At 36.2% G+C, this 27160-nt stretch overlaps 1 protein-coding gene across 2 annotated transcripts in view; it reads left to right on the top strand.

The window, feature by feature from the left end:
* Positions 1-27160, top strand: part of TAX1BP1 (Tax1 binding protein 1) — a 90773-nt gene that overhangs the window by 52729 nt on the left and 10884 nt on the right. Inside the window, exons 9-16 of one of the 2 annotated variants that reach the window (XM_012176896.5) lie at positions 1186-1410; positions 1950-2096; positions 2450-2573; positions 3840-3943; positions 7688-7813; positions 12929-13000; positions 24984-25167; positions 25510-25658. In XM_012176896.5, the coding sequence (XP_012032286.2) occupies positions 1186-1410; positions 1950-2096; positions 2450-2573; positions 3840-3943; positions 7688-7813; positions 12929-13000; positions 24984-25167; positions 25510-25658 (1131 nt within the window). The remainder of the gene's footprint in view (positions 1-1185; positions 1411-1949; positions 2097-2449; positions 2574-3839; positions 3944-7687; positions 7814-12928; positions 13001-24983; positions 25168-25509; positions 25659-27160) is intronic. The other variant, XM_042248641.2, reaches the window with a different exon arrangement.

Genomic DNA, 27160 nt, shown 5'->3' with positions numbered 1-27160 from the left:
AGGAACTCATGAAAATAAAATTGATCAAAAGCCATGTGTTTTTCAAAGGTGTTGATGAATGTTTCAAAAATCTGATAAAGGCTATATCACTTGCAGATAATAATGAGCCCACGTATTTGAAGATGTGCTAATTTTCCTAAACGATCCAGATATTAGAGTTAATTGGTTTTCAGTCTTAGTTTGAAAGAAGAGGAATGGTATTTGTTTTACCTTCTTGGACTGTTGATGAACATTTTTTTCTATGCATAATAGCTATTTAAAGAAATTCATACCTTTCTCCAAATTTCTTTTTTCTTTTGTTTAAAATGTTTTCATTTTTTATTGATTGGAAAATATTTTCAATGCTTTTTCCCCCTTTCTGGCATATAGAAACTGATAACATTTATATATTATCTTTATTAATATCATACTAGAACAGTTGCACTTTTTATGAGTTTATTTCTAGAATAAAGAGGAATGTTGGAATAAGCTAGATTTATTGAGCTCACATTGTCTTGTTTATATTACAGAAAGTGGCAATTTTAACTTTTCAAAGATACTTTTAGGTTTGGAGAAAGGTGCTAATTACAGGTTAGATCATAGAAAACATTTTTTTAACCAAAATTTTTACAGTTAAAATGAAGTTTTTATAATTACTGTTATTATTATAAAAAACGAGGGTTAGCAGTTCTAGCTGGAGAGATTCTGAGAGACAGGAGCCTCCGTTTGAGTCTGTTTAGCCAAGACTGTGAACATTGGTTATGTTGCTTGACTTCCTGTATTTCAGTGTCCTGAATTATACATATAGTGATAGTATTGATACCCAATGCATAGGGTTGCTCTGTGGGGGTCTCTAAAACAAAGTCACATCTCAGATTTTTTATAGGCTTATATATGGAGAAGAGGGAGGCAGAGGATAAGATGGTTAGATAGCATCACTGACTCAATGGACATGAAAGTGAGCAAACTCTGGGAGAGAGTGAACGACAGGGAAGTCTGGTGTGCTACAGTCCATAGGCTGCAAAGAGTTGGACCCTACTTACAGCAACTGAACGAGCAACAATAATACTTCATCTCAGTCATGAATAGAAAAGCAATATTTAATTTAAAATTTTAGATCTGTTGAAATAGAAATAAACATTGTTTCTGCTTCTGTTTTTTACTTGAATGTTTTAATTACAAATAAATTTATCTGCCTTTCTTCAGGAAGATACATTTACTTTAAAGGAGCAACTTCGTAAAGCCGAAGAACAGATTCAGGCAACTCGGCAAGAAGCTGTGTTTCTGGCTAAAGAACTTAGTGATGCTGTAAATGTGCGGGATAAAACAATGGCAGATCTGCATACTGCACGCTTGGAAAATGAGAAAGTAAAAAAGCAGTTAACTGATGCACTGGCAGAGCTTAAACTAAGTGCTGTGAATAAAGATCAGGTAAAGCCAGTTAATTTTGAATTTCTATTTTGGTCAAAAACTCATTATAAGCTTATGAAAGAGAATGACTTATGCTAAAGTAATTGAGGTCAGATTCCTGGTCACAGAATTTTAAATTTCCATTCATTTTGTTTAGTCATTGTAACTTCTTCGGTTGAAATTAATACAAGTTTTTAGAAAATTTTCTGTAAGCAAATTCCTAATGGTTAGTAAACACTGCTTTGATAACAGGTATATATTGCTTTGTTTAGATTTTCTTATTGTAGCATAAAATGGTATTGTGGTTATTTAACAGAGTAATGCTTACTTCTCAGGAGATAGATGATTCTTTTCTAGTTTTTTTCTTTAATAAACCTTAGTCCTTGGAATATAAAGCTGAAATTATTAGGAGAGCTTATGTGACTCTGTAGCCAAAACTCCAAAACAAATAACATTAATTGTCGAGAGAAAAAAGTGAAAATAAAGTTGGATTTACTACCACATTATGAGATATGAAATTTTTATGTTTCTCTTAGAGAAAAAGTTTATTTGTTTTTTAGGAGAAGACTGATACACTGGAACATGAACTGAGAAGAGAAGTTGAGGATCTGAAACTTCGTCTTCAGATGGCAGCAGATCATTATAAAGAAAAATTCAAGGAATGCCAACGGCTCCAAAAACAAATAAATAAACTTTCAGACCAATCGGTAAGTGTAATTCATTGTAGTAAAATAATTCCTTCATCAATATTTTTGTTTGAAAATCAGACTTATAATATTATACCTTTTGAATATAATTTCTCTCTGCTTGATGTCACATTATTGGCTCAATATTGTTGTGATACATTTTTTTAAAATTGGTAATTTTTATTTGTTGGAGAAATAGAATGTTCTCTTGTAACATTTAGTCAGTAAAGGGATGTGTGTAACTTTTAGACTTTGACCTTTAAGACAGCAATAGCTTTGTGGACTTCCAGGATTTATTTGTAAGATACATAGTTACTGAAGGAAGGATAGATATGCAACTCATTTAATAGTTGATTGTTAACAATTTTGAACAGGTTAATAGCAGTAGTGTCTTCACAAAGAAAATTGGGAATCAGCAGAAAGTGAATGATGCTTCAATAAACACAGACCCAGCTACGACTGCCTCTACTCTAGATGTAAAGCCACCGCCTTCTACAGGTAGAAATCGTTTAGACTTTTTGTATAAAGTGTTCTGCCTTGAAAAATATCTATGCTTGTTTATACTGCTTGTTTCATGTGTAAGAATTTTTAGGGAGCTTGTAAAATATTCTTGTAAGTCAGGGATTGAGGCAAAGGGAAAGTAAGGTCTAAAAGTCATCCATGTGGTGAATATACAAAATATGAGTGTAAACTCATGTTTATCTTTGTGAGCGTGTTCTCAAGTGTTAATTAAATGAGCTTGTGTTTTTAAATGCAAATGCTTATAGTATTTGGTCTGTAGGAAAAGAGCCAAGAATTGAAATTTTAATTTTAGCTAGCTAAAATAGCAATTTTTAAAAATAATTTTTAATTAATATTTCCCTAAATGTGTGGAATTTTGAACCATTTATGGCACTTTAATTGTATAGTTCTGTGGAGGGAAAATTAAAAATCCCTTTAGTTCTAATCACATTTCTTTCTTGCCTTGTTTTTGTTCTGTTTTGGCTGCTTCGGGTCATTAGAGTGTTTTCCTCGTTAGTACACCTGTTGGTGGATAAGTTAAAATTTTTATTAGCTTATTAACTTTTAGAATGGATTAGAGAGACATAGTGAGTACATGAACAACATGAAAATTTAAATTAACTCTAGGCTTTCATCTGTCCTAGTGTCTTTTTTTTCACCTTATGTTAAAGATGACACAATAACAAAAATAAATGCTAGAGTATATAAAAGTATATTTAATTGTATAATGTTTGGGGTAGTTGATGTTTTAGACTTAATAAATGTATTGTAAGTTTTGTATACTGTTAAATGTTTAGATTCAACTGCTGTGGAAATAGGATCCTGCCTTTCATTTCTATATGGTATTAATAGAAGTACTGAGAAAGGTGTTATATTGACTTAAGACTTACTGAATAGTATGAAGGATTAGAAAAATGGCTTAACATCTTTTCTCAAAGAATGTGGCTTTCCTATATATCTTATATAATAAATATATAAAGAACAATTTTTGTGGCATTTTAGAATATTTTTAGCTAGCAGTTTTTTTCTTTATTGAATGTGAACTTGATTCTAGCCAAACTATAGTGAAATTCTCATCTAATGTTTATATTGTTCCTTCTTTGTTTACTTAGTGTATGAATAGATGGTTTTGAATAATTGTTTTGAATTAGATATTTCTGCTTTAGGATTCCATTTATTTCACAGTATACTGACCTTCAAGTCAGGAAGCTAATATACTGAGCAAAGTAATTTTTAGTAATCTTATTTTCTGCCTTGTTACAGCTGAGACAGATTTTGACAATCTAACTAAGGGACAAGTCTCTGAAATGACCAAAGAAATTGCTGACAAAACAGAAAAATATAATAAATGTAAACAACTCTTGCAGGTAAGCTAATTCCCTTGTAAGGAAGAGATATATCAAATGTAATGGCTTATCTTATCTTTTTTGTTTTGATTGGGTATCCCAGAGTTTGTTTCTTTCTCTTGTTTTTTTTAAGGGGGGTTGCGGGAGGTGGCTCTAGGACACACGGGCTTCAGTAGTTGCAGCACATAAGCTCTGCAGTTGCAGCGCATGGGCTTAGTTGTTCTGAGAGCTTCCTGCACCGGGGATCAAACTGGTGTCTCCTGCATTTGCAGGTGGATTCTGTACCACTGAGCCACTAGGGAAGCCCTCAAAGTTTCTTTACCCTTGTATCCTGATGTTTAGTTTCACTTTTGAAGTGGGGGGTGTTCTGTGTACTTATCCATGTAGGCATGTGTGTAAAATCATGATCTAGGGAATTCCCTGGTGGTCCAGTGGATTAGGTCTTGGTGCTTTCACTGCTGTGGGCATGGGTTCGATCTGTGGTTGAGGTACTAAGATCCTGCAAATGTTACATTGTTGGGGGGCGGGAAATCGTGATTGTTTTCTGTTCCCCTAATATCCTTCTCTTGATAATGGGTAAAGGATTAATTGATGTTGGATGTTGTCTGTCTTCTAAGGATACATGAAAAGTCTCTGAACTGTGTAAAAAGAAAGTAGTCTTTTTTCCTATATGTACTGTAATAATAGCAAAGACTTTCACCACATCCTAAAGTGAGTAGATTTGTAAAGTGGAAAAAGGGAATGTTAGCCAAGTGAATGGTTGCCTTTACTATTATTTATTTTGATTCTATTAAACTGTAATAGTAAAACATTTAAATTTTGCAGTTGTCCTAGCAGCATTCACTCTGGGGTATATAAAGGACAAAGGGAAAATGCTTCTCATTTGTATCTGATTGGGGGAAGGGAGGAAAAGGTGTTTTGTGTAGTATGTGGTTTTCGTTTGTTCAGTTAAATATTTTTTTCTGTGTTTGTTTCTCTGTACATGTGGAGAGGCAAGGGGTAATTTTTAAAGCCGTGGAATGAAGTTTATATATTAGCCCAACGTTACTATAGTAATTGGGCTTCCCGGGTAGTAGTAAAGAACCCACCTACCAGTGCAGGAGATAAAAGAGACACAGTTCAGTCCATGGGTCAGGAAGATTTCCTGAAGGGGAGGACTTGGCAACCCACTCCAGTATTCTTGCCTGGAGAATCCCATGGACAGAGGAGCCTGGTGGGCTACAATCCATAGGGTCACAAAGGGTCAGACAGGACTGAAATGACTTAACACACTATAGTAACTAATGTAAAATATTTTATGTTATAGTCTTAATAATAGTTTAATCCTTTAATAAGACTTTAAGCTGAGTATTTTTGTTGCTTCAGAAGATCCTTTTATAGAGGATTGATTATCCTTGAGGTCAAAATAGTTGTTTATGAGGGACTAAACTATTTTTCAGTAAGTGAGACAATTTTGGATGAATATTTTAAAAAACCTCATTGTATTATCAAAAGGAAGATAGAATGTGTTTTTTCCAGCTGAAAACTTCTGTGTTGTAGTACAACTGAAATTCAGTAAACTGCACATGTTTAAGGTCTGCAGTTTGTTTAGTTTTGCTGTATTTATAGCTGTGGAGCTATCACAATGTCATGCTAATGGACATTTCCACTACCTTCAAATCTTTTTTGTACCCTTTTGCAACTCATTGCTCCCTCTCTCCCCTTTTCCTGGGAAATCATTGGCTTGCTTTCTGCCGCTGTAGATTAGCCTACCTTTTGTACAGTTTCTATAAATGGAATCATATGTACACTCTTCTTTTCCTGTCCCCTTTCATCACAGTTATTTTGAGATTTATTTATATAGTTGCCTATTATTGGTAGTTCATTCCTTTTTATTATGAGAGTTCATTTTTTTGCCATTTAAAAAATTGTTTTCATCTTATTATTGAGTTGTGTTCTTTATTCCAGATACAAATCCTTTGTCTGATATGTGTGATTTTATCCCAGTCTGTGGCTTGCCTTTTTATTTCCTTAATGATGTTTTTGTAGAAGGAAATGGCAACCTACTCCAGTACTCTTGCCTGGAAAATTCCATGGGTGGAGGAGCCTGGTAGGCTACAGTCCATGGGGTCTCAAAGAGTTGGACATGACTGGGTGACATCACTTTCTTTCTTTCTGTAGTTCCTTTTGGAGAAGGAAATGGCAACCCACTCCAGGGTTCTTGCCTGGAGAATCCCATGAACAGAGGGGCCTGGTGGGCTACACAGTCTGTGGGGTTGCAAAGAGTCGGACATGACTAAGCAACTAACACACACACAATGGTGTTTTTAGAAAAAGTTTTAGTTTTGCTGAAGTATAGATTCTTAATTTATTCTTTATGTATTGTTCTTATTTTCTAAGGAAAAAAATGCTAACAGAACTTGTAATGATTTTTTTCTTGTCTTCTGTTAAGTTTTGTAGTCTTAGAGTCTTTTAAGCCTGTTATTTGTGAATGGTGAGTTGTGGTACATACACTATTGATCCAGCATTATTTGTTGAAAAGACTTTTTCTCTACTGAATTGCTCAAAGCATAAAGCATATTTCTTTCTTTCTTTTTTAATTAAAACAATTTTTTAAATTGACTGTGATGTGAGGCTTGTGGGATCTTACTTCCCTTACCAGGAAGCGACCCATGCCCCTTGCAGTGGAAGCACGGAGCCCTAACCACTGGACCACTAGGGAATTTCTAGCATAAAGCATATTAAACATTTTTTTCCTTACACAAAGCACTCAAAATGAAATTGGCCAAGTTACCTTTTCATCTTGTTTTAAAACTCCTTTCCTTTAACATTCTAAGTTGTAGAGAAGAGCAGTGTTTAAGAAATCTGCCTAGAGATTGTCTTGGTCAGGAAACCCCAATTAATATCTGGAAACAATGGCATTACAAATATGATTTTTATTACCTCCCGGGCTTCCCAGGTTGCACTAGTGGTAAAGAGCCCACCTACCAGTACAGGAGACCTAAGAAATGGAGGTTCAGTCCCTGGGTTGGCAGGATCCCCTGGAGGAGGGCATGGTAACCCACTCCATTATTCTTGCCTAGGAAATCTCATGGACAGAGGAGCCCGGTGGGCTGCAGGTCAAAGGGTCACAAGAGTAGGGCACAGCTGAAGCAACTTAGCATGCATACATGCTTGCTTTACCTCCTTTGCAAAAGTGATCTATGTTTGTTGTGAAATCTTAGGCATTATGGAAATAAAGGATAACGATGGTGAAAAAATACCATTATGATCCTGATCCCCAGAAATAAGAGCTATTAATAGTTTGGTTTATTGAATTCCTGGCAGTCCATAGGACTCTGACCTTTCACTACTGAGGGCCAGGTTTCAATCCCTGGTCGGGGAACTAAGATTGTTTCCACAAGCCATGCAGTGCAACCCCCAAAATTATATTTTTGTTTATCTTTTTCTACATAGATATCATATAAAACTGTGTTAAACAACTTTTGAAGCAAAAATAAAATTATACTGTATATTCTGTTTTGGAACTTGATCTTTTCAATTAACATATCGACACTTTTCCTTGTAATTTGTAGATCTGTTGTTCTCTTTCAGTGAATACATTCTGTTCCATTGTATGAATATAAAATGATTTATCCAGTCTTCTACTGACAGACATTTTGGTTATTTTAATTTTTATACCTTTACTACAGTGTTATAGTAAGCATTCAGCACAAGTATGTTTGTATAGATATTGGCTGAATATGGATTTAAAATCTTTTGGTAATTATACTAATTTTGTTCTAGGATGAGAAAACAAAATGCAATAAGTATGCTGATGAACTTGCAAAAATGGAGCTGAAATGGAAAGAACAAGTGAAAATCGCTGAAAACATAAAACTAGAACTAGCTGAAGTAGTGGACAATTACAAAGTAAGTTTAATATTTATATGACTTCATAATTCTGTTACTTCTGAAAAGTGATACTTTTGATACTTCTGAAAAGTGCTATCTATAATTTAGTCTGTCTAAAGTTTTAACATGGGTAACTGAGGTAGCATTTTCATAATATAGATAAATATGTACTATGTAGTTATGTTGAATGTAGTTCATTAACTGTGAACTGAGAAAGTGGTTACTCATATGCATTGTGCTTGTGGCTTTCATTTCGTGTATTCATATGGACATGACTGAAGCAATTTAATACTAGCCACATGGCCATTAAAATTATATCTCTAAATCATGCTTAAATTTTAAGATGAAAAGTGATTATGTCGTAATCCTTGTTCACTTAAAATGGTTTGTGAAATTATTCTAGAGCTTTGGTGTTTTCTGGGAGTATAATAAGATCAGTAATTTTAAAAATTTATGTAAAGGTTTGAAAATTTTTAACCAAAATTTGTTACTTCTGATCATTAATAATTATGCAGGCAGATTCTTTACTGTCTGAGCCATCAGGGAAGCCCAAGCAATACAGTCTTAATTAAGAAGACTTTTTGCTGAGGTAACATTAGGCAACAAACAAGACTGATTGGTAAATGATGTTTGTAAAAATGTTGGGAAAAAAATCAGTAGGCTGTCTAATTAATTAAGTAGAAAAAATATTTTCCCTCTAAATAATAAAGTATAATCTTATATATTTTAAGGCCTGTGCATGTGTGTATACTTTGCATTTTGTGGGTGTATGATTAAAGGCCTAGAAGTTCTAAATGATTTAAATTTGTTCTGTCATAGCTAATTGTACCTGTAATCTAATTTTTAAATACAGCACTCTTAAAGACCAAAACTTACTTTGTTTGAGGTGGTACATTATAGGCTAAGGTAATTTTAATGGTGGTCAATTTCTGTTTTTAAAATTTATTTATTTTTAATTGAAGGGTAATTGCTTTACACAATATTGTGTTGGTTTCTGCTGTCCATCAGCATGAATCAGCCATAGGTATACTGCTGGTACTTTTTTATCTTCATCTGCTATCAGAATGAAAATTTGAAACTTCTTTCAGAAGGTTGTTACTGTATTTGGGATCCCTGTGGGTATTGCTTTTATTGCCTGGCAACTTCCCTTATTGTTAAAACGTGTGAATACTGAATTTATACTGAACAAAAATTTTTTTCAGATTGACTGAGAAAATGACTTAGTAAATATTTATCAAAACCTGTTATATATAAAGCACTGTGTTAGTTATGTGTTTGGTCTTGTTGTTCAGTTGATCAGCCATGTCTGACTCTTTGTGACTCCATGGACTGCAGCACGCCAGGCTTCCCTGTCCTTTACTATCTCCTGGAGTTTGCTCAAACTCATGTCCATTGAGTGATGCCATCCAACCATCTAATCCTCTGTTGTCCTCTTCTCCTGCCTTCAGTCTTTCCCAGCATCAGGGTCTTTGCAGATGAGTCAGCTGTTCGCATCAGGTGGCCAAAGTATTGGAGTTTCAGCTTCAGCATCAGTCCTTCCAATGAATATTCAGGACTGATTTCCTTTAGGATTGACTGGTTTGATCTCCTGCAGTCCAAGGGACTCACAAGAGTCTTCTCCAACACCACAGTTCAAAAGCATCAATTCTTCAGCACTCAGCTTTGTTTATGGTCTAACTCACATCCATACATGACTACTGGAAAAACCATAGCTTTGACTATATGGACCTTTGTTGGCTAAGTAATGTTTCTGCTTCTTCATATGCTATTTAGGTTTGTCATAGCTTTTCTTCCAAAGAGCAAGTGTCTTTTTAATTTAATGGCTGCAGTCACCATCTGCAGTGATTTTGGAGCCTAAGAAAATAGTCAGTCACTGTTTCTACTGTTTCCCCATCTATTTGCCATGAAGTAATGTGGCCAGATGCCATGATCTTAATGTTCTGAATGTTGAGTTTTAAGCTAGCTTTTTCACTCTTCTCTTTCATCTTCATCAAGAGGCTCTTTAGTTCCTCTTCACTTTCTGCCAATAGGGAGGTATCCCCTGCCTATCTGAGGTTACTGATATTTTTCCCAGCAATCTTGATTCCAGCTTGTGCTTTATCCAGCCTGGTATTTCGCATGATGTACTCTGGATTATGTGGGTGATCATATAAAAATGGCACAATGCTATGCTTATAGAGTTTATAATCTAGTACGGTTGCTAGACGTGAGATGGTGATCCAGTTCTTTCTCATTCATGACCTAGGTAATCATCTTTCAAACCCATGGGAAGCTAAATAATATTTTTATTTTATGAATAATAAATTAATGATAAAAGTCAATGTTCAGATAAAACATCATATTTATGGCTATACAATTGGTAAAGGCGCTTGATTTTTTTGTTGTTGTTATTTAGTGCCCTGCCTATTATTTTGTGCTGTTTAGACAAACATCCATGAGACAGGGCAAAGTGTGATGAAGTTCTACATAAACTACAAGTCTAAGTATTTTAGGGCTGTTTCAAATGGAATATTTAGGAGTTAGACATTGTGGAGAAGCTAGACCTGTGAATACACAGATGAACTGTACAAAAAAGATTTTAATGGCCCAGGTAACCATGATGGTGTGATCTCACCTAGAGCCAGACATCCTGGAGTATGAAGTCAAGTGGGCCTTAGGAAGCATTACTACAGACAAAGCTAGTGGAGGTGAGGGAATTCTAGCTGAGCTATTTCAAATCCTAAAAGATGATGCTGTGAAAGTGCTGCACTCATTATGCCACCAAATCTGGAAAACTCAACAGTGGCCACAGGACTGGAAAAGGTCAGTTTTCATTCCAATCCCAAAGAAAGGCAATGCTAAAGAATGCTCAAACTGCTGTGCAGATGCACTCATTTCATATGCTATCAAGGTAATGCTCAAAATCCTTCAAGGTAGGCTTTAACGGTATGTGAACCGAGAACTTCCAGATATGCGTGCAGGCTGGATTTAGAAAAGAAGAACCAGAGATCACATTGCCATAATTCGTTGGATCATGGAGAAAGCAAGGAAATTCCAGAAAAATATCTGCTTCACTAACTACGCTAAAGCCTTTGACTGTGTGGATCACAACAAACTGTGGGAAATTCTTAAAGAGATGGGAATACCAGACCATCTTATCTGACTGCTGAGAAACCTATATGCAAATCAAGAAGCAGCAGAACCAGACATGAAACAACAGATTGGTTCAAAATTGGGAAAGGAGTACTTCAAGGCTGTACATTGCCACCCTGCTTATTTAACTTCTGTGCAGAGTACGTAAAGGGAAATGCCAGACTGGATGAATCTCAAGCTGAAATCAAGATTTCCAGGAGAAATATCAGTAACCTCAGATATGCAAATGACACCTCCCTATTGGCAGAAAGTGAGGAGGAACTAAAGGCCTCTTAATGAAGGTTAAAAATGAGAGTGAAAGCTGGCTGAAAACCCAACATTCAGAAAACTAGGGTCATGGCATTCGGTCCCATCACTTCATTCCAAACAGATGGGGAAACAGTGGAAATAGTAACAGATTTTATTTTCCTGGACTCCAGAATCATTGCAGACAGTGAGTGAAGCTGTGAAAATAAAAGATGCTTGCTCCTTGGAAGAAAATCTATGACAAACTTAAACTGTATTAAAAAGCAGATACGTCAGTTTGCTGACAAAGTTCCATCTAGTCAAAGCTATGGTTTTTCCAGTAGTCATGTAAGGATATGAACATTGGCCCATAAAGAAAGCTGAGTGCTGAAGAATTGATGCTTTCAAACTGTGGTGTTGGAGAAGCCTCTTGAGAGGCCTTTGGACATCAAACAAGTCAATCCTAAAGGGAATCAACCCTGAATATTCATTGGAAGGACTGATGCTTAAGCTCCAATACTTTGGTCACCTGATGCGAAGAGCCAACTCATTTGAAAAGACCCTAATGCTGGGAAGGATTGAAGGCAGGAGGAGAAGGGATGACAGAGGATCAGATGGTTGGATGGCATAACCGACTCAATGGACGTGGGTTTGAGCAAACTCTGGGAGATGGTGAAGGATAGGGAAGCCTGGTGTACTGCAGTCCATGGTGATGCAGAGTTGGACACAGTTGACTGAACCACAACAACAAAGACCTATCAAAGACCATACAGGAAGGGAGGGATAATAAACAGAGATGGCGAAAGAAAGGAGCATCTTTCTAACCGATGGAAAAGAGTTAATATAAGTTTAGAGGTCAGAAGTAGAGAGCATAATCTGGGAGCTGTAACAGTCTTGAGTAATAGGTCTTTAATATCTGTGATGGAGCAGATCATTGTGAAAGATAGGTTGAATCCAGATTTTAACTGTTTGGAATGTGGGTGCTATTTGCTGTTAAATATTTTCTAGGAGAAAAAGAGACCCAATCAGAGTGGGCCTTAATGAAAATAATTTGGTAGCATGGAGAGGATTTACAGGTGGGAAGGATTTTTGAAGGTAAGAAAATTAGGTACAGATACGCTTAGAATGAGTTGATAAAGGACCACCTCTTTTGGGTACCTTCCCCAATCATCATCCATTGAATTTATCAAGGAAAGCTTTGAATCTTGGGAAAGAACGCATGTGGCACATAAGTTAATATTTGTGATTTATTCATATGAGCATGATAGTTGAAGGCATAGAAGAAAGTGAATTTTCTGAAAATGCAGAGAGAAGAAGCCAAAGAAGAAACTGCAGAATACTTGCAATTGTGAAGAAGTGTACTTTTAAAAAGAGCATTAGAGAATGACAGTGTTGGTACCATTTCATAAAAGCCAGGAGATAAGTTTTAAGAGTGAGGCACATGCATAAAAATTGACAAGTAATTCAGGGACTTCCCTGACAGTCCAGTGGCTAGGACTCTGCATTACCACTGCAGGGCATGCAGGTTCAGTCCCTGATCAAGGATCCAGGTTCCTGCATGCTGCAGATTGGCAAAATAAGAATAATAAAATAATCTTGAAACACATCAGAAAAACAATAGTGACAAGTTCAGAGATATCAAAGAATAAGATCCAGGGAAAATACATGGATATGGTAATAGGATTTATTTAAATAGAAGGGTATAAACTAGCTTTTGAAGGGTAAAGAGAGGGTAGATGATGAAAAATAATAATGATCATTTCTTTCTCTCCTCAGCTTCAGTTGGCAGAGAAAGAAAAGGAGATAAGTGGTCTAACTTCATATTGGGAAAACCTCTCCAGGGAGAAGGTACTGAATAATGTCCTTGAAAAATTTCATACGACACTGAATGATAATACAGCTTTTTGAAGGGACATAACATTTTACAGTTATATGAGGGTAATTTTTTCTTTTTAAGTTAAATGAAGAAAAGACAAACAGGTAGAAAACACTTTTTAGTTTTATGATATTTTAAAAATATTTTGATAGAAAAATGGTTAAGTGTCGAATCTTAGTTTGACTTTTGTTACATAGTTTGGATTTAACGAATTTTGGTTTTCTTTTGTAATAGGAAACATTTTAGGAGATGTTTAATGATTTCTAGCATAACCTGGCCTTCAGACAGAGCATATGTTTATAATATAAAATATACTGTATTGCAACATTTCTCACAGTAGGGTCTAAAGGGTCTTGTTATGAATGATAAAAGACACTCCTATCACTGAGAAAATTCCAAAAGTTTTAGGAGGTCAGTGCCAGGAACTGGGGACAAGACCAAAAATATTTTTTATGTTATAGTATGCATTTATGTATGTATGTATGTAGTTATGTATGTGCAATCTTCCCTCTGTGTCTCTGGGGTTGGTTTCTTGACCCCTCTCAAAGGATGCCAGAATCCAAGGATGCTGAAGTCTCTTATGTGAAATGGTGTAGTACCACTGGCCCTGAGTATCCATGCATTCTGCATTGGCTGATTTGGAGTGCCAACTGTATTTTAAGTTTATATTTGGGTACCTCTGTTCATCTGTGTGTTTATCTAATCTAATATTAATAGATACCATTTTCCTACTTGGTACTCATCAATATGAGTTCTTTTTAGTAGTGTGATAAGAATTTTTTGCTGTTCACATAGTACCAGATTGGGTCAATGGGAACACCTTCAAACTGGCTCCTGGTATGCCCCAGTATCAAAAGGATGGTGTTGGTTTTTTGAGCGCTTAATTTTTTTCTAGCACTTAATTTTTGCAAGATATTCTCATATGTTTATTTCACCACTCATCTTTGGAGTTGGCCATTTTTTATAAGAAAGAATCTTAAATTAACTTCTCTAAGGAGTTCTGGTTGTTTATTATTGGGAAATGCTGTTTAGAAGTTATCGCAGTAATTTCATCTGGCTATAGAGAGATTATCAAGATGAGGATGTTGGTTGTGTTGTTCTTGTTGTTTTGCCATGCCATCTGGCTTGCAGGATCTTAGTTTCCCAATCAGAGATCAAACCCAGGTCCTGGCAGTGGAATGGTAGAATCCTAACCACTAGATTGCCAGGGAAATCCTCCTTGTCTTCCTTAATTCCTGTTTATACACCTATTCCTCAGTGAGAATCCTGTGGCCAACGGAGTTAGCACATTTAATCTATTTGGTAGTTCCAGTATCTCACATAAAATAGTGTCAAAACTGCTAGAGCTATATCCATTAAGACACAGAAACCTGTTAAGAGTAGAATTCAATTCAAGATTGGTTGCAGTTCTTCCTTCCCCACCCCATCCCTGGGTTGTCAGTGTATTGCGTTTGAATGTTACTCGCGTTAGTTCTCTCTCCCTCACCCTCTCATCCTCCTCCCTACCTTCAGTATATGGTAACATAAAATGACAGGTGGGTTAGGTTGCACTGTTGCTCAGTCATATCCAACTCTCTGCAGACCCTTGAACTGTAGCCCGGCAGGCTCCTCTGTCTGTGTTTTCCAGGCAAGAATACTGGAGTTGGGTTTCCTATTCCAGGGGATCTTCCCTGCCTAGGGCGTGAACCCATGTCTCTTGTGTCTCCTGCATTGGCAGGTGGACTCTTTACAACTAGTACCACCTGGGAAGCCCTAAATGGTGGATCGAAGCTAATTAAAACAATAGTAGCACAAATGAAGAGTAAGAAGACAATTTTTTATTTCTGGTATGAATTTTGGTCAAGTGTATTTCAAAGTTAAAGCAATGATGACCTAATTAGATTTGACAGGAAGTTGACAAAATATGTATCTTAAATGCTGAAGACCATTTTGTGAAATATGAATTTACTTAAGTAATTTTTGGTAAGAAACCCAACTCCTAAGTGTATTTTGTGCTTGGAGTTACTAGCTAATGTTGGAGAGAAACAATCAAGATACTTTGTTTTTATACATTTTACATATATAAAATATGTTTCATATATAAAAATACAACACAAAATTATATATTTATAGAATATATTTTATAGTTTTGTAGTTTCATATATGATAGTGAAAGTGCTGAATGGTTACAACCATCTGTACATTTTGCTGAGTTACAGATGGCTCAAATCACAGAAAATAATATATAATGACTTATTAATTATGCTGCAGTTTAAATAATCTTGCAAGACTGCAATCAGTGTGTTAGATGGGGCTCTGTCATCTCAGTATAGACCTACTTCTGAGCTCACTTGTTGCTGGGATTCATTCCTTGAGGGTTGTTCAGTAAGGGCCATACTTCGTACCCTGCCATCTTCCAATCTTCCATGAGGTCACTCCTCTCCTCTCTTTTTTTATTCCTCTTCCCTCTGCTCTGTGTTTGACAGAAGATTATTCAAACCACAGGCGGGTAACCTTTAAAAATATAAAGTTGATATGTTTCCTTGCTTGAAGACCCTTATGGGCCTCCCATGTACTTGTGCATTTAAGATAAATGACAAAATTCTTTTTTGTGCTGTGTGGCTTGCAGGATCTTAGTTCCCTGACCAGGGATTGAACCCACACCCTTGACAGTGAAACCATGGAGTCCTAACCACTGGACTACCAGGGAATCCCTCCAAAATTCTTAGTACCAATTATAATCTTTTATATGACTAGCCTCTCTCTCTAGACCCACTTAAAGCCACAGTTTGTTTGATTCTCTATTGTAGAATTCCTCTCGGTAGTAGTTCTGAGTCTTAAGCTTGCATCAGAATCATCTGTATGATTTGATAAAGCACAGCTTTCTGGGTTCTATTCCCAGAGTTTCTGATTTGTAGGTCAGGGATGGGGCTTGAGATTTGCATTTCTGACAAGCTGCTGCTGATGGTGTCGGTCTGGGGACTGCACTTTGAGAACTGTTATAGTCACTCTGGCCTTAAAACTCATGAATTGCTTTCTTGTTTCAGGGCCCTTGTTCGTGTACTTTGCCAAGAATATGCTTGCCTACGATTCTTTGGTAGTTAACTTTAAACTAGGGAAGTCCTGGAAGAATTTAAACATATATAAGAAGAGAATAATGTAATGAACTCTGTTGTATTTCTCACCCAGCAATAAACAGATGTTAATTTTGGCCATCTTACCTGTTCAACCGTTTCCCTTCTGTCTTAACCCGGTGGTATTTTTTTCAAGTATATCCCCAAATTTTTAAATATTTTCTTCTAAATATTTAAGTACTCCTGCTACTCTTGACTTTAATGCTTAAAGTCTCAGGTTAAATGACTCTTCTTCACAGAGGCCTTCTTTGACCTCTCATTCTAAATTAGATACCTCTATTAAACTTACACCTGGGAACTGCACTTTTATTTTACAGCACTTACCATAATTACTGTAACTAATACTTATTTCTGTACATATTTATCTTAATTAAAACTCCCTTCACTTAATTATAAGATCCATGAAGACAGGAATCATGTCTGTTTTATTCACCATGGTATTTGTAGTCTCTACTCCAGTTTTCTGGCCTGGAGAATTCCATGGACTGTATGGTCCATGGGGTCGCAAAGAGTTGGACATGACTGAGTGACTTTCACTCATAGTGTTTGATATTTGAAGTTAAATATTTGTTGAATGATTAAACAAATTAATGTTAATGGGTCAAACATAATTTATAGCATTTGCTTATAAAAACATTTGGTAAAAGAAATGTACTGGCATCAGCAGTTTTATTATCAGTTAATACCCTACCGTGTCAGGAATGCAACAGAAGTAGGCCAGTTTGCTTTCTACTTCCTGTCTTCTTGAGTTACTCTTAATTTTCCTGCTGGTGACACTGTAGTTTTATATTACTTTTAAAGAGTGCATTTATAAGAATTTCTTTTTGCTATTTCAGCAACTTGCTTAATGTTTGTCTTTTCCCCGTGCTTTTTTAGAACGCTTACCCCTCTCTAAGGTTAGGATTAAATCCTTTTCCTTCAGCACTGAAACCTAGATCCAAACAGTGCCTGGGATAAACCAAATGATAATTAAGCGTTAGTTGAGTGAGTTTAAAAAAAAAGATGAATCATCATCTAACAGAATGTGTATTTTACTTATTTTACTTATTTTGTTTCCTGTCCATCTTCCCTGCTCTAGATACGGACTTCACATGAGCAGGAATTTTTGTATGTTTTGGTTGTACCTGAATCTCTAGTTCTTGGAGAGCAGTGCCTGCCACATATTAGATACTCAATAAATATTTATTGAACATTGTTGTTGTTCAGTCACCCAATTGTGTCAGACTTTGCGACCCCATGGACTGCAGCACATCAGACCTTTCTTTCTCTCACCATCTCCCAAAATTTGCCCAAGTTCATGTCCATTGCATGGCAATGCCATCCAGCCATCTTATCCTCTGATGCCGTCTTCTTCTGCCTTCCATCTTTCCCAGCATCAGGGACTTTTCCAGTGAGTCAGCTGTTCATATCAGATGACCAAAATACTAGGGCTTCAACTTCAGCATTAACCCTTCCAGTGAGTATTCAGGGTTGATTTCCCTTAAGATTGACTGGTTTGATCTCCTTACCGTCCAGGGGACTCTCCAGCACCATGGTTTGAAGGCATCAATTCTTTGGTGCTCTGCCTTCTTTATGGTCCAGCTCTCCCAACCGTATGTTACCACTGGGAAGACCACAGCCTTGACTATGTGGACCTTGCTGGCAGAGTAATGTCCCTGGTTTTCAGCACACTGTCTGGGTTTGTCATGGCTTTCCTGCCGAGAAGCAAACGTCTTCTGATTTCATGGCTGCAGTCACCAGCTGCAGTGATTTGAGAGCACAACAGGGAATCTGTTACTGCTTCCCCCTTTTCCTCATCTATTTGCCATGAAGTAATGGGGCTGGATGCCATGATCTTGGAGACGGAAATGGCAACCCACTCCAGTACTCTTGCCTGGAAAATCCCATGGACGGAGGAGACTGGTGGGCTGCCATCTTTGGGGTTGCGAAGAGTTGGACACGACTGAGCGACTTCACTTTTCACTTTCATGCATTGGGGAAGGAAATGGCAACCCACTCCAGTGTTCTTGCCTGGAGAATCCCAGGGTCGGCAGAGCCCGGTGGGCTGTCGTCTGTGGGGTCGCACAGAGTCGGACACAACTGAAATGACTTAGCAGCAGCAGCAGCCATGATCTTAGTTTTTTTAATATTTGATTTTAAGCCGACTCTTTCACTTTCCTCCTTCACCCTCATCAAGAGGCTCTTCAGTTTCTCTGCCACTAGAGTGGTATCATCTGCATATCTGCGGTTATTGATGTTTCTCCTGCCTATCTTGATTCCAGCTTGTAACTCCTCCGGCCTGGCATTTCTCATGATGTTCTCAGTGTATGGATTAAACAAACAGGGTGACAGCAGATAGCCCTGTCGTACTCCTTTCTCAACCTTGAATGAATCAGTTGTCTCATACAGGGTTCTAACTGTTGCTTCTTGACCTGCATACAGGTTTCTCAGGAGACAGGTAAGATGCTTTGGTATTCCCATCTCTTTAAGAGCTTTCCACCCTTTATCATGATCTACACAGTCAAGGGCTTTGGTGTAGTTGATGAAACAGAGGTAGATGTCTTTTTGGAATTCCATGGCTTTCTCTATGATCCAGCGAATGTTAGCGATTTGACGTCTGGTTCCTCTTTTTCAATAACATAGTTATTGAACATACGTGTGAATAAAAATTCATTGTTTTTTAGAGTCGCGTGCTCTCTAGTATCATAAAAATATATTTAAAAGTAACTTTTAATAGTATTAAGTAATTTAGTATATCTTAGTTAGAAACTCTATCAATTTAAATTTATTTAGAAATTTAATATATCTTAAAATGTCTTATGTCATTCCAAAAACCACTGCTTAGAATTATTTACCATTTTCATACTGTTTCAGATATTCTGTATAACCCCCTTACTAGAAATTTGAAAAGGAAAGAGAAAAGAAAATAATAAAGCAGAAAGAACAGTGGCAAAGAATGATAAAAATGATGGTGGGAAGTATTTTATTAACTATTACCAGAGAAAAAGTTAAAAATATCTTTAAAGTAAAACTGTTTCAAAATGTTCTTTAATATCAGGTACCTGACTAGCAATTTTTCTGAATTTCATTTCACATTACCAGATGATCTCTTCCTTTTTGAGAGTGGAAGAGTAATATTTGTATCTATCTATAAATGATTAACAGAGAAGGCAATGGCACCCCACTCCAGTACTCTTGCCCGGAAAATCCCATGGACGGAGGAGCCTGGAAGGCTACAGTCTGTGGGGTCGCAAAGAGTCAGACACGACTGAGTGACTTCACTTTCACTTTTCACTTTCATACATTGGAGAAGGAAATGGCAACCCACTCCAGTGTTCTTGCCCAGAGAATCCCAGGGACGGGGGAGCCTGGTGGGCTGCCGTCTATGGGGTTGCACAGAGTCGGATACGACTGAAGCAACTTAGCAGCAGCAGCAGCAGCATAAATGATTAATGGAAGTTGTCTCGAGTATATCTGTGATTTTTGTGGGTGACAAAGGCAGTGCAGCTGCTGCTGTGTTTTTTGCCTGCATTCATAATTGAAGAAAATGATAAATTTAAGTTAGAAGTTAGTGAAAAGATGCATATTTTTTTTTTTTCCATCTAAGTTCATGGATATCCCAAATTCTAAACATAGATCCTTTGGAGGGGGGTGGGTGCATTGTGAATATAAATTTAAGACTCTTCTCTAAGGTAACAGTTGTCTTCTGATTTGCCAAACAACCCAATCAGAACAATTTTGTCCATGTTCCTATATTTTTGTTTAGCCTGCCTCCATTTTCCCCCATGAGGAATCAAAGCTGCTTATCACTCCTGTTCTCACCCTTATATTATTTGCAGAGGATTTATTGCATCTTTGATCATAAAGGAGTGGAGTATGAGCCTAGAGTAAACTCTTTATTAGGTTGAAATTCTCTATGATGTTCCTTGACTGTATTAGTGCATGTATGAATCTTTTGATGAAACCCTGACTTCATTTAAGTAGTTTATTGTTTGCTTATAGAAAAATGGTCCTTTAAATTGATTTGTACTTTTATAGAAATATTTTCTCATGTCTAACTCTTTTGCTGCTTTCATGCCTTTCCCCTCCTCTTTTCTTGAATCATCTTTGAAATATTTTTAAAATTTACTCTTCCTTTTTCTGTGTTCACATTGTCACTTTCACATCCTGAATCACTACAGCAGGGTGAATGGGTTTTTTGATTGGCAGGAGATGAGGGAACATCCATTGAGGGCCTGCTATGTTTTTTAAACAATCCCCTCATTTCTCAGTAGTCCTCTGAGGCCTGCTGAAGCTAAGTTCCTCAGGGTTATTTGTACTGTAACTGTCAAGCAAATTCTGGTCTGAATCCAGTCCACCATGTCATGCTGCCTCCCTAACTGTTTGTACATTCAAGTGTGCTCACTATAGTTTGCTGCTGCTGCTACTGCTGCTGCTGCTAAGTCGCTTCAGTCGTGTCCGACTCTGTGCGACCCCATAGATGGCAGCCCACCAGGTTCCCCTGTCCCTGGGATTCTCCAGGCAAGAACACTGGAGTGGGTTGCCATTTCCTTCTCCAATGCATGAAAGTGAAAAGTGAAAGTGAAGTCACTCAGTTGTGTCCGACTCTTAGCGACCCCATGGACTGCAGCCTACCAAGCTCCTCCGTCCATGGGATTTTCCAGGTAAGAGTACTGGAGTAGGGTGCCGTTGCCTTCTCTGATAGTTTGCTAGATTAACCTTACTAAGAACTATTTCATGGTGGTGGTGTTGCTGTTCAGTGTCTGACAGGCCCATTGTAGTAAACAGTATAGGTCTTAAACTGTATGACAGATCTGGCATATTGCCCTTGAGCTGTGTTTTTAGGTATATTTCTTCTACTTTTAAAATGAATCCTGTGTTCTAGGTAAGTCATTCACTTACCAGTCATGAATTATGTTATATTTCTTATGCCTTCTCTACTCTTTTCACATGCTTAGGAAGAACTTTTAACTTCCATTTCTCTTCTCAAGCCTAAATTGACTTGCATTTTTCATGTTCACCAATTTTGCTCTCAGGGCTTGCCTAGTAGCTCAGATGGTCAAGCATCTGCCTGCAATGCAGAAGACCTGGGTTCGATCCCTGCTCCAGGAAGATCTCCGGGAGCAGGAAATGGCAGTCCACTCCAGTATTTTTGCCTGGAGAATTTGGAGGAACTTGGCGGGCTATAGTCTGTGGGGCTCACAAAGAGTCGGACATGACTGAGCAACTAACACACAAACTAGTTTTGCTCTCAATGATAATGACTTATTTCATTTTAAGGCCACTTACCCTATTTTAAATTCACTTTATAGGTAAAAATTTAACATAGTCTCACCTTGAGTACTCCCAAGGGATGACAGTCAGCAAAACCAGCTAAATTTTACTTTACAGATGAAAATTTTCATCCTTACATCCTTTGTTAATATTTTTGGTTGATTTTATTTTGTTAAACCACTCTATTGAGGTGCAATTGACATATGATAAAATTCACCCATTTTAAGTGCAGTGCAGTGAGTTTTGGCAAATATATAGTTCTGTAACTATCATTACATTCAAACTATAGAATGTTTTATTGCTGCACATATATGTGCTCATATGTACTCAGTTCCTCCAACTACCCCCCATCCCAGACAACCACTGATCTGCTTTCTTTTACTCTACAGTTTTACTTTTTCTAGCATTTCATAAAAATATAGTCATACAGAATTTATTCACTCATTGATTATGGACATTAGTCCTTTAACCAGCTGATGGACGTTCAAATTATTTCTCATGTTTTGGTTATGATTAAGACTGCTATGAACATTCTCTTACAAGTTTTTCTGTGGACATGGCTTTCGTTTTTCCTTTTTTGAGTATATACTTAGGAAGCGAATTGCTAGCTTGTGTGGTATGTGTATGTTTTTAAGAAACAGATTATTTTCCAAAGAGGCTGTACCACTTTCCTTTCCCACTGCAGTGTATGAGCATTCCAGTTACTAGCCCTTGGTATTGTCAGTTTTTAATTATAGTCATTCTATTGGCTATGTAGGGTTGCTTTGTTACAATTATAGTTTAATTTCTCTGGACTAGGGTTTTTTAAAAATTATTATTGTTTCTTAATGTTAACCTTAAAGTTTTTTTTTTTAATTGAAGTATAGTTGAGTTACATTATTGTGTTAGTTTTTGGTGTACAGCATAATGATTCAGTATTTTTACAGATTATATTCCATTTTAGGTTATTACAAGATAATGGATGCCCCTGTGCCCCACAGTAAATCCTTGTTGTTTATTTTATATATAGTAACTTGCATCTGTAATCTCGTACCCCTAATTTGTCCTTTTCCTTTGGTAACCACAAGTTTTCTATATCTGTGAGTTTGTTTCTCTTTTGTATGTACAGTTGTGTGTATTTTTTAGATTCATATGTATATAAGTGATACCATGTAGTATTTATCTTTGACTTATTTCATCAAGTGCATGCATATATACATACACAGCATCTTAATCCAGTCATCTGTTGATGAGCCTTAGGTTATTTTCATGCATATCTTGGCTATTTTAAATAGTGCTGCTATAAATATTGGGGTGTATATATCTTTTAAGATAAGTTTTCTTTCTTTTTTTTTTTTTTTTCTGAATAGTCCTTGATGACTAACTGGTAACGCTCAGTATCTTTTCTTGTGCCTGCAGGCCATTCATATATATTCTTTTGTGAAATGTCTGTTCATATCTTTTACCTAATTTTTAAAATTGGGTTATCTTTTTAGATTTGGAGTTTTAAAAAATATATTCCAAATCCAATTTCTTTTGTTAGATATTTTGGAAATACTTTATCCCAATTTGTGGCTCATCTTTTCATTTTTAAAACAAACTAGCTTTTGAAGAGCAGAAGCTGCTAATTCTGAAGTCGTACAGTTCAATATTTTCCTTAATGGTTCAGGCTATATTTGTCCTATATGGAATTTTCACCTAACCCAGAGTTACAAAGATTTTTCTCCTATTTTTTCATCTAGTATATTTATATTTTCAGCACTTATATTTAGATTTATGATTTATTTAAAATTAAGTTCTGGGTATAGAATGACAGTCAAAAAATTTTTATTTATATGCAGATAGCCAGTTTTTTTTTAACATCACATGTCTAAAAGAATGTGTTTTCCTCCACTGAATTATATCTTCATCTTTGAAAATTAATTGGCAATGAGTATGGATATATTTTTGGAATCTCTTCTATTTATATTAGGGTCAACATACTAAAGTCTACATCTGAATTTGGCTTGTGGTCTGTTTTTGTAAATGAAGTTTTATTAAAGCACATTGCCATGTCCATTCATTTCTAGGTAATTGTGACAACAGCAGAGATAGATTTGTGTAGCTTTGACAGACTGTGTTCTACAAAGCTGAAGATATCTACCATTAGGCTCTTTATGGAAAAAGTTTGCCTATGCCTGACCTATGTATTTATACTTATGCCCAAACTACTCAGTTGATTACTATAGCTTTTATAATAAGTTTTGCAATCAGATTGTGTAAGTCTTGAGGTTCTGCTTTTTTAAAAATGAGCTGTTCAGCACTTCTGTGTTTCCATGTACATTTTAGAATCAAGTTTGTCGATTTATACAAAAACCTGCTGGAATTTTGAATCAGTGAATCAATCTGAGGGGAAATTAATAGTATAAAAATAGGTTTTCCAGCCCATGAATGTGATACGTTTCTCCATTTCTCTTCTGTAACTCTCAGTAATGTTTGTGGTCTTTAGTTTATAGACCTTGTACATCTTTTGCTAAATTTATTCCTAAGTATTTTCTGTTAATGCTTTTTAAAATAAAAATAATTTAAAAATTTTCATTTTTCAGTGTTGCTGACAATGTAGTTGGTTAATATAGTTGGTTGGTATTTTTTTTTTAATTGACCTTATATACTGCAGCCTTGCTTAATTAACTCATTCTCCTAGTTCTAGTAGATTCCTTAGGATTTTCCCACTTCTATGATCATGTCATCTGTGAATAAAGATGGTTTTCTTCCTTTCCAATCTGTCCACCTTAATCTTAACACTGTTTAGTACCTCCAGTATAATGTTGCATAGAAATGGTTATAGACCTTCTTGCCTTAATATTTGATCTTAGAATCACTTAGTTTTTTACTATTAAGATTCACTGTTGGTTTTTGTTAACTTCACTTTATTTTTTTAAAACCATAAATGCATGTTGGATTTTGTAAAATGTTTCTTTGTAAATTTGTTGAAATGATCAGTTTTTCCTTTAGTCTGTGAACATGGTGAATTGCATCGATTTTTGTATGTTAAACTTATTTTGCTTTCTTGTGATAAAATCCACTTGGTCATGATAATATTATTTTTTAATATTGAATTTGATTTCTTAAGTTGAGGATTTTTATATTAGTATTCGTGAGGGTCTGCAGTTGCAGTCTTCAGTTTTCCTGTGATGTCAATGGTTTGGATATCAGGATAATACTGGCCTTAAAAAAGTAAGCTGAGAAAGTGTTTTGGTAAGAGTTTATACAGGATTAATATATTTTTTAAAATGTTTGATAGAATTTACTAGGGAAGTAGTCTGGGTTGTTTTTTGCTTTATGATTTTTACTAATAGCTAAATTATAAGAGATTCATAATTTCCCCTCAGCTCAATGAAAAGGGTACTTTAATTGGCACAATTTGAAAATATATATTGGGCTTTGTCTTGCTTTCTGGTTTTGTTAAATGTGGAAGGGACATGTATGAGAAGTTGAAAACTGGCATTTCCAACTGTATCCTTTAAATATAATTGGGAAATCATTGTAATATTTTGGCTAAATGTTTAAGCTTTTCTTGTTATAAAATACTCAGTTGCTTTGCTTTTTCTCCTTTTTTTGTTAATTTTAGGAACATAAAAGGAGTGTAGAAAATCAAGCAGAAAGGAAATTGGAAGGTCAGAATTCCCAGAGTCCTCATCAGATCTCACAGTGTCTCAAAACAAGCTCAGAGAAAAGTGGTCATGTTCCTGCAGTATCAAATACACAACCAGTTCTTCAGTATGGTAATCCTTATGCAACACCAGAAACAAGAGGTTATTAAAACTTTTTTGTTGACATAAGCCAAATATGGAGGTTTTTCTTGGTTTGTATCTTTGTGGGATTAGAGAACTGTTCTGTTGGTATAATCAACTCTAATAGAAATCCTGTTTTATAACAAGCAGCTTTAATGTTTAACTGGCTTCATCTAGAAGCAATACACCGTGAATGAGGAGTCTATTTGCTTATTACACAGTTTAAAGGTCATTTGGGTTAAAAAGAAAAACATTTTTTGGATACACTAAAGTGGTTCTTTATATTCTGTTCATCTTGCAGTAGACAGGGATTCTAATTCTAGGACCAGGTTTTAACCTACTTTTCAAAAATTTTTATTTCAGATGGAGCAGATGGTGCTTTTTACCCAGATGAAATCCAAAGGCCACCTGTGAGAGTACCCTCTTGGGGACTGGAGGATAATGTTGTCTGCAGCCAGCCCGCTCGAAACCTAAGCCGCCCTGATGGTTTAGAAGACCCTGAGGATAGTAAAGTAAATTGAATTTCCATTATCTGAGCTTGTCCCTTTTATTTTCGTCTGGTGTAGAGAGTTAGGTGTGTGTGGGAAGAGAGAATATGATTGCTTGTGTGTACACATGATTGCTTGCTTCATCTTTTTGAATAAGTTTCAGAAGGATACTTTAGGATTTATTTGGAGAATGATCTCAGAATATTGTAGTTATAAGATAGTTTAATTTTTTCTAAAAATGATGTTCATTATAAATCTTCATTCTCCCAAGCATCATTTTTTATAATTTTATTTTTGTGCTGGGTCTTCATTGATGTGAAGGCTTTTCTCAAAAAGTGGCACGTGGGTGCTACTCTCTTGTTGCGGTGCCCAGGCTTCTCATTGTGGTGGCTTCTGTTGTTGTAGAGCACGGGCTCTAGGGCACTTGGGCTTCGGTAGTTGCAGCACTTGGGCTCAGTACTCGTGCTTTCTGGGATCTAGAGTACAGGCTCAATAGTTGTGATGCACGGGCGTAGTTTGTTCTGCAGCATGTGGGATCTTCCTGGATCAAGGATCGAACCTGTGTCTCTTTCATTGGCTGGTGGGTTCTATACCACAGGGAAGCCCCCAATGTAATTTCATCTTAAAATTTTTTTAAAAGTTGAGCCACAGTTGACCTGTAACATACCAGTTTCAGGTGTGCAACATAATGGTATTTGTATATACTACAAAATAACATAAGTCTAGTTAACGTCCATCATCTACAGTTATAATTTTTTCTTTGTGATGAGAGGATTTAAGGTCTGTCTTAGCAACTTTCAAATATATAATACAGTATTAACTGTAGTCATAGATGGTTTAATCTTAATTATCAGAGTAATTTACTGTATTCTTTTGATTATAGATGTTCTAGATTGGAAGAAGGAAAGTGTTAATGACAATATTATCCTCTGGAGTGCGTCTTTTCAGTTTTGCACTTAACTAATATATCCCATTTTAAATTATAAGGTGAACTCTTTGTTATCTTTAGCTTAGAAAGAGGAAGAAGTGTGTGTATCATAGTTTTTTAGAGAAATACTCTTGTAGACATCGTTTGTATTCAATCTCGGCAGCACAGTACTGATGGACTGATGGTAATTGAATCAGTTTATGTAGCATGATATTCTTTTTTTCATTTAGAAGATTTCTTTACCATTTAATAGAAAGACCTTTTTCTTACAGCAGCTCTTGTTGGATTTTCTGTGCATTAAGAATTTAAAAGAAATGCTTTATCGTGCTCTTGGCAAGTACAGTGGTATCATGACCTGTTTCTCATTTAATCTAGTTTGCTGCATTTAATTGCTATTAACCTTTGCAGAAACTGATCAGTGTTCAGACAGGCATGATTTTAGCCCTAGAGCTCAACACCCATAATGGAGAAAAATGTATTTCTCTCTCCTGCCTTTTGGCCTCCTGTGTCCATTACTGGGAATAATTAGGAAAACTGTCAGAACTTTTGTAGCCTATTTGAAGTCTAGAGTATTATCTTCCTGCTTTTTTACACCTTC

This window comes from Ovis aries, chromosome 4 (genome assembly GCF_016772045.2).
Source record: "Ovis aries strain OAR_USU_Benz2616 breed Rambouillet chromosome 4, ARS-UI_Ramb_v3.0, whole genome shotgun sequence".
In the NCBI taxonomy this organism is placed as follows: Eukaryota; Metazoa; Chordata; class Mammalia; order Artiodactyla; family Bovidae; genus Ovis; species Ovis aries.
This window is presented reverse-complemented; position numbering and strand designations above follow the sequence as displayed.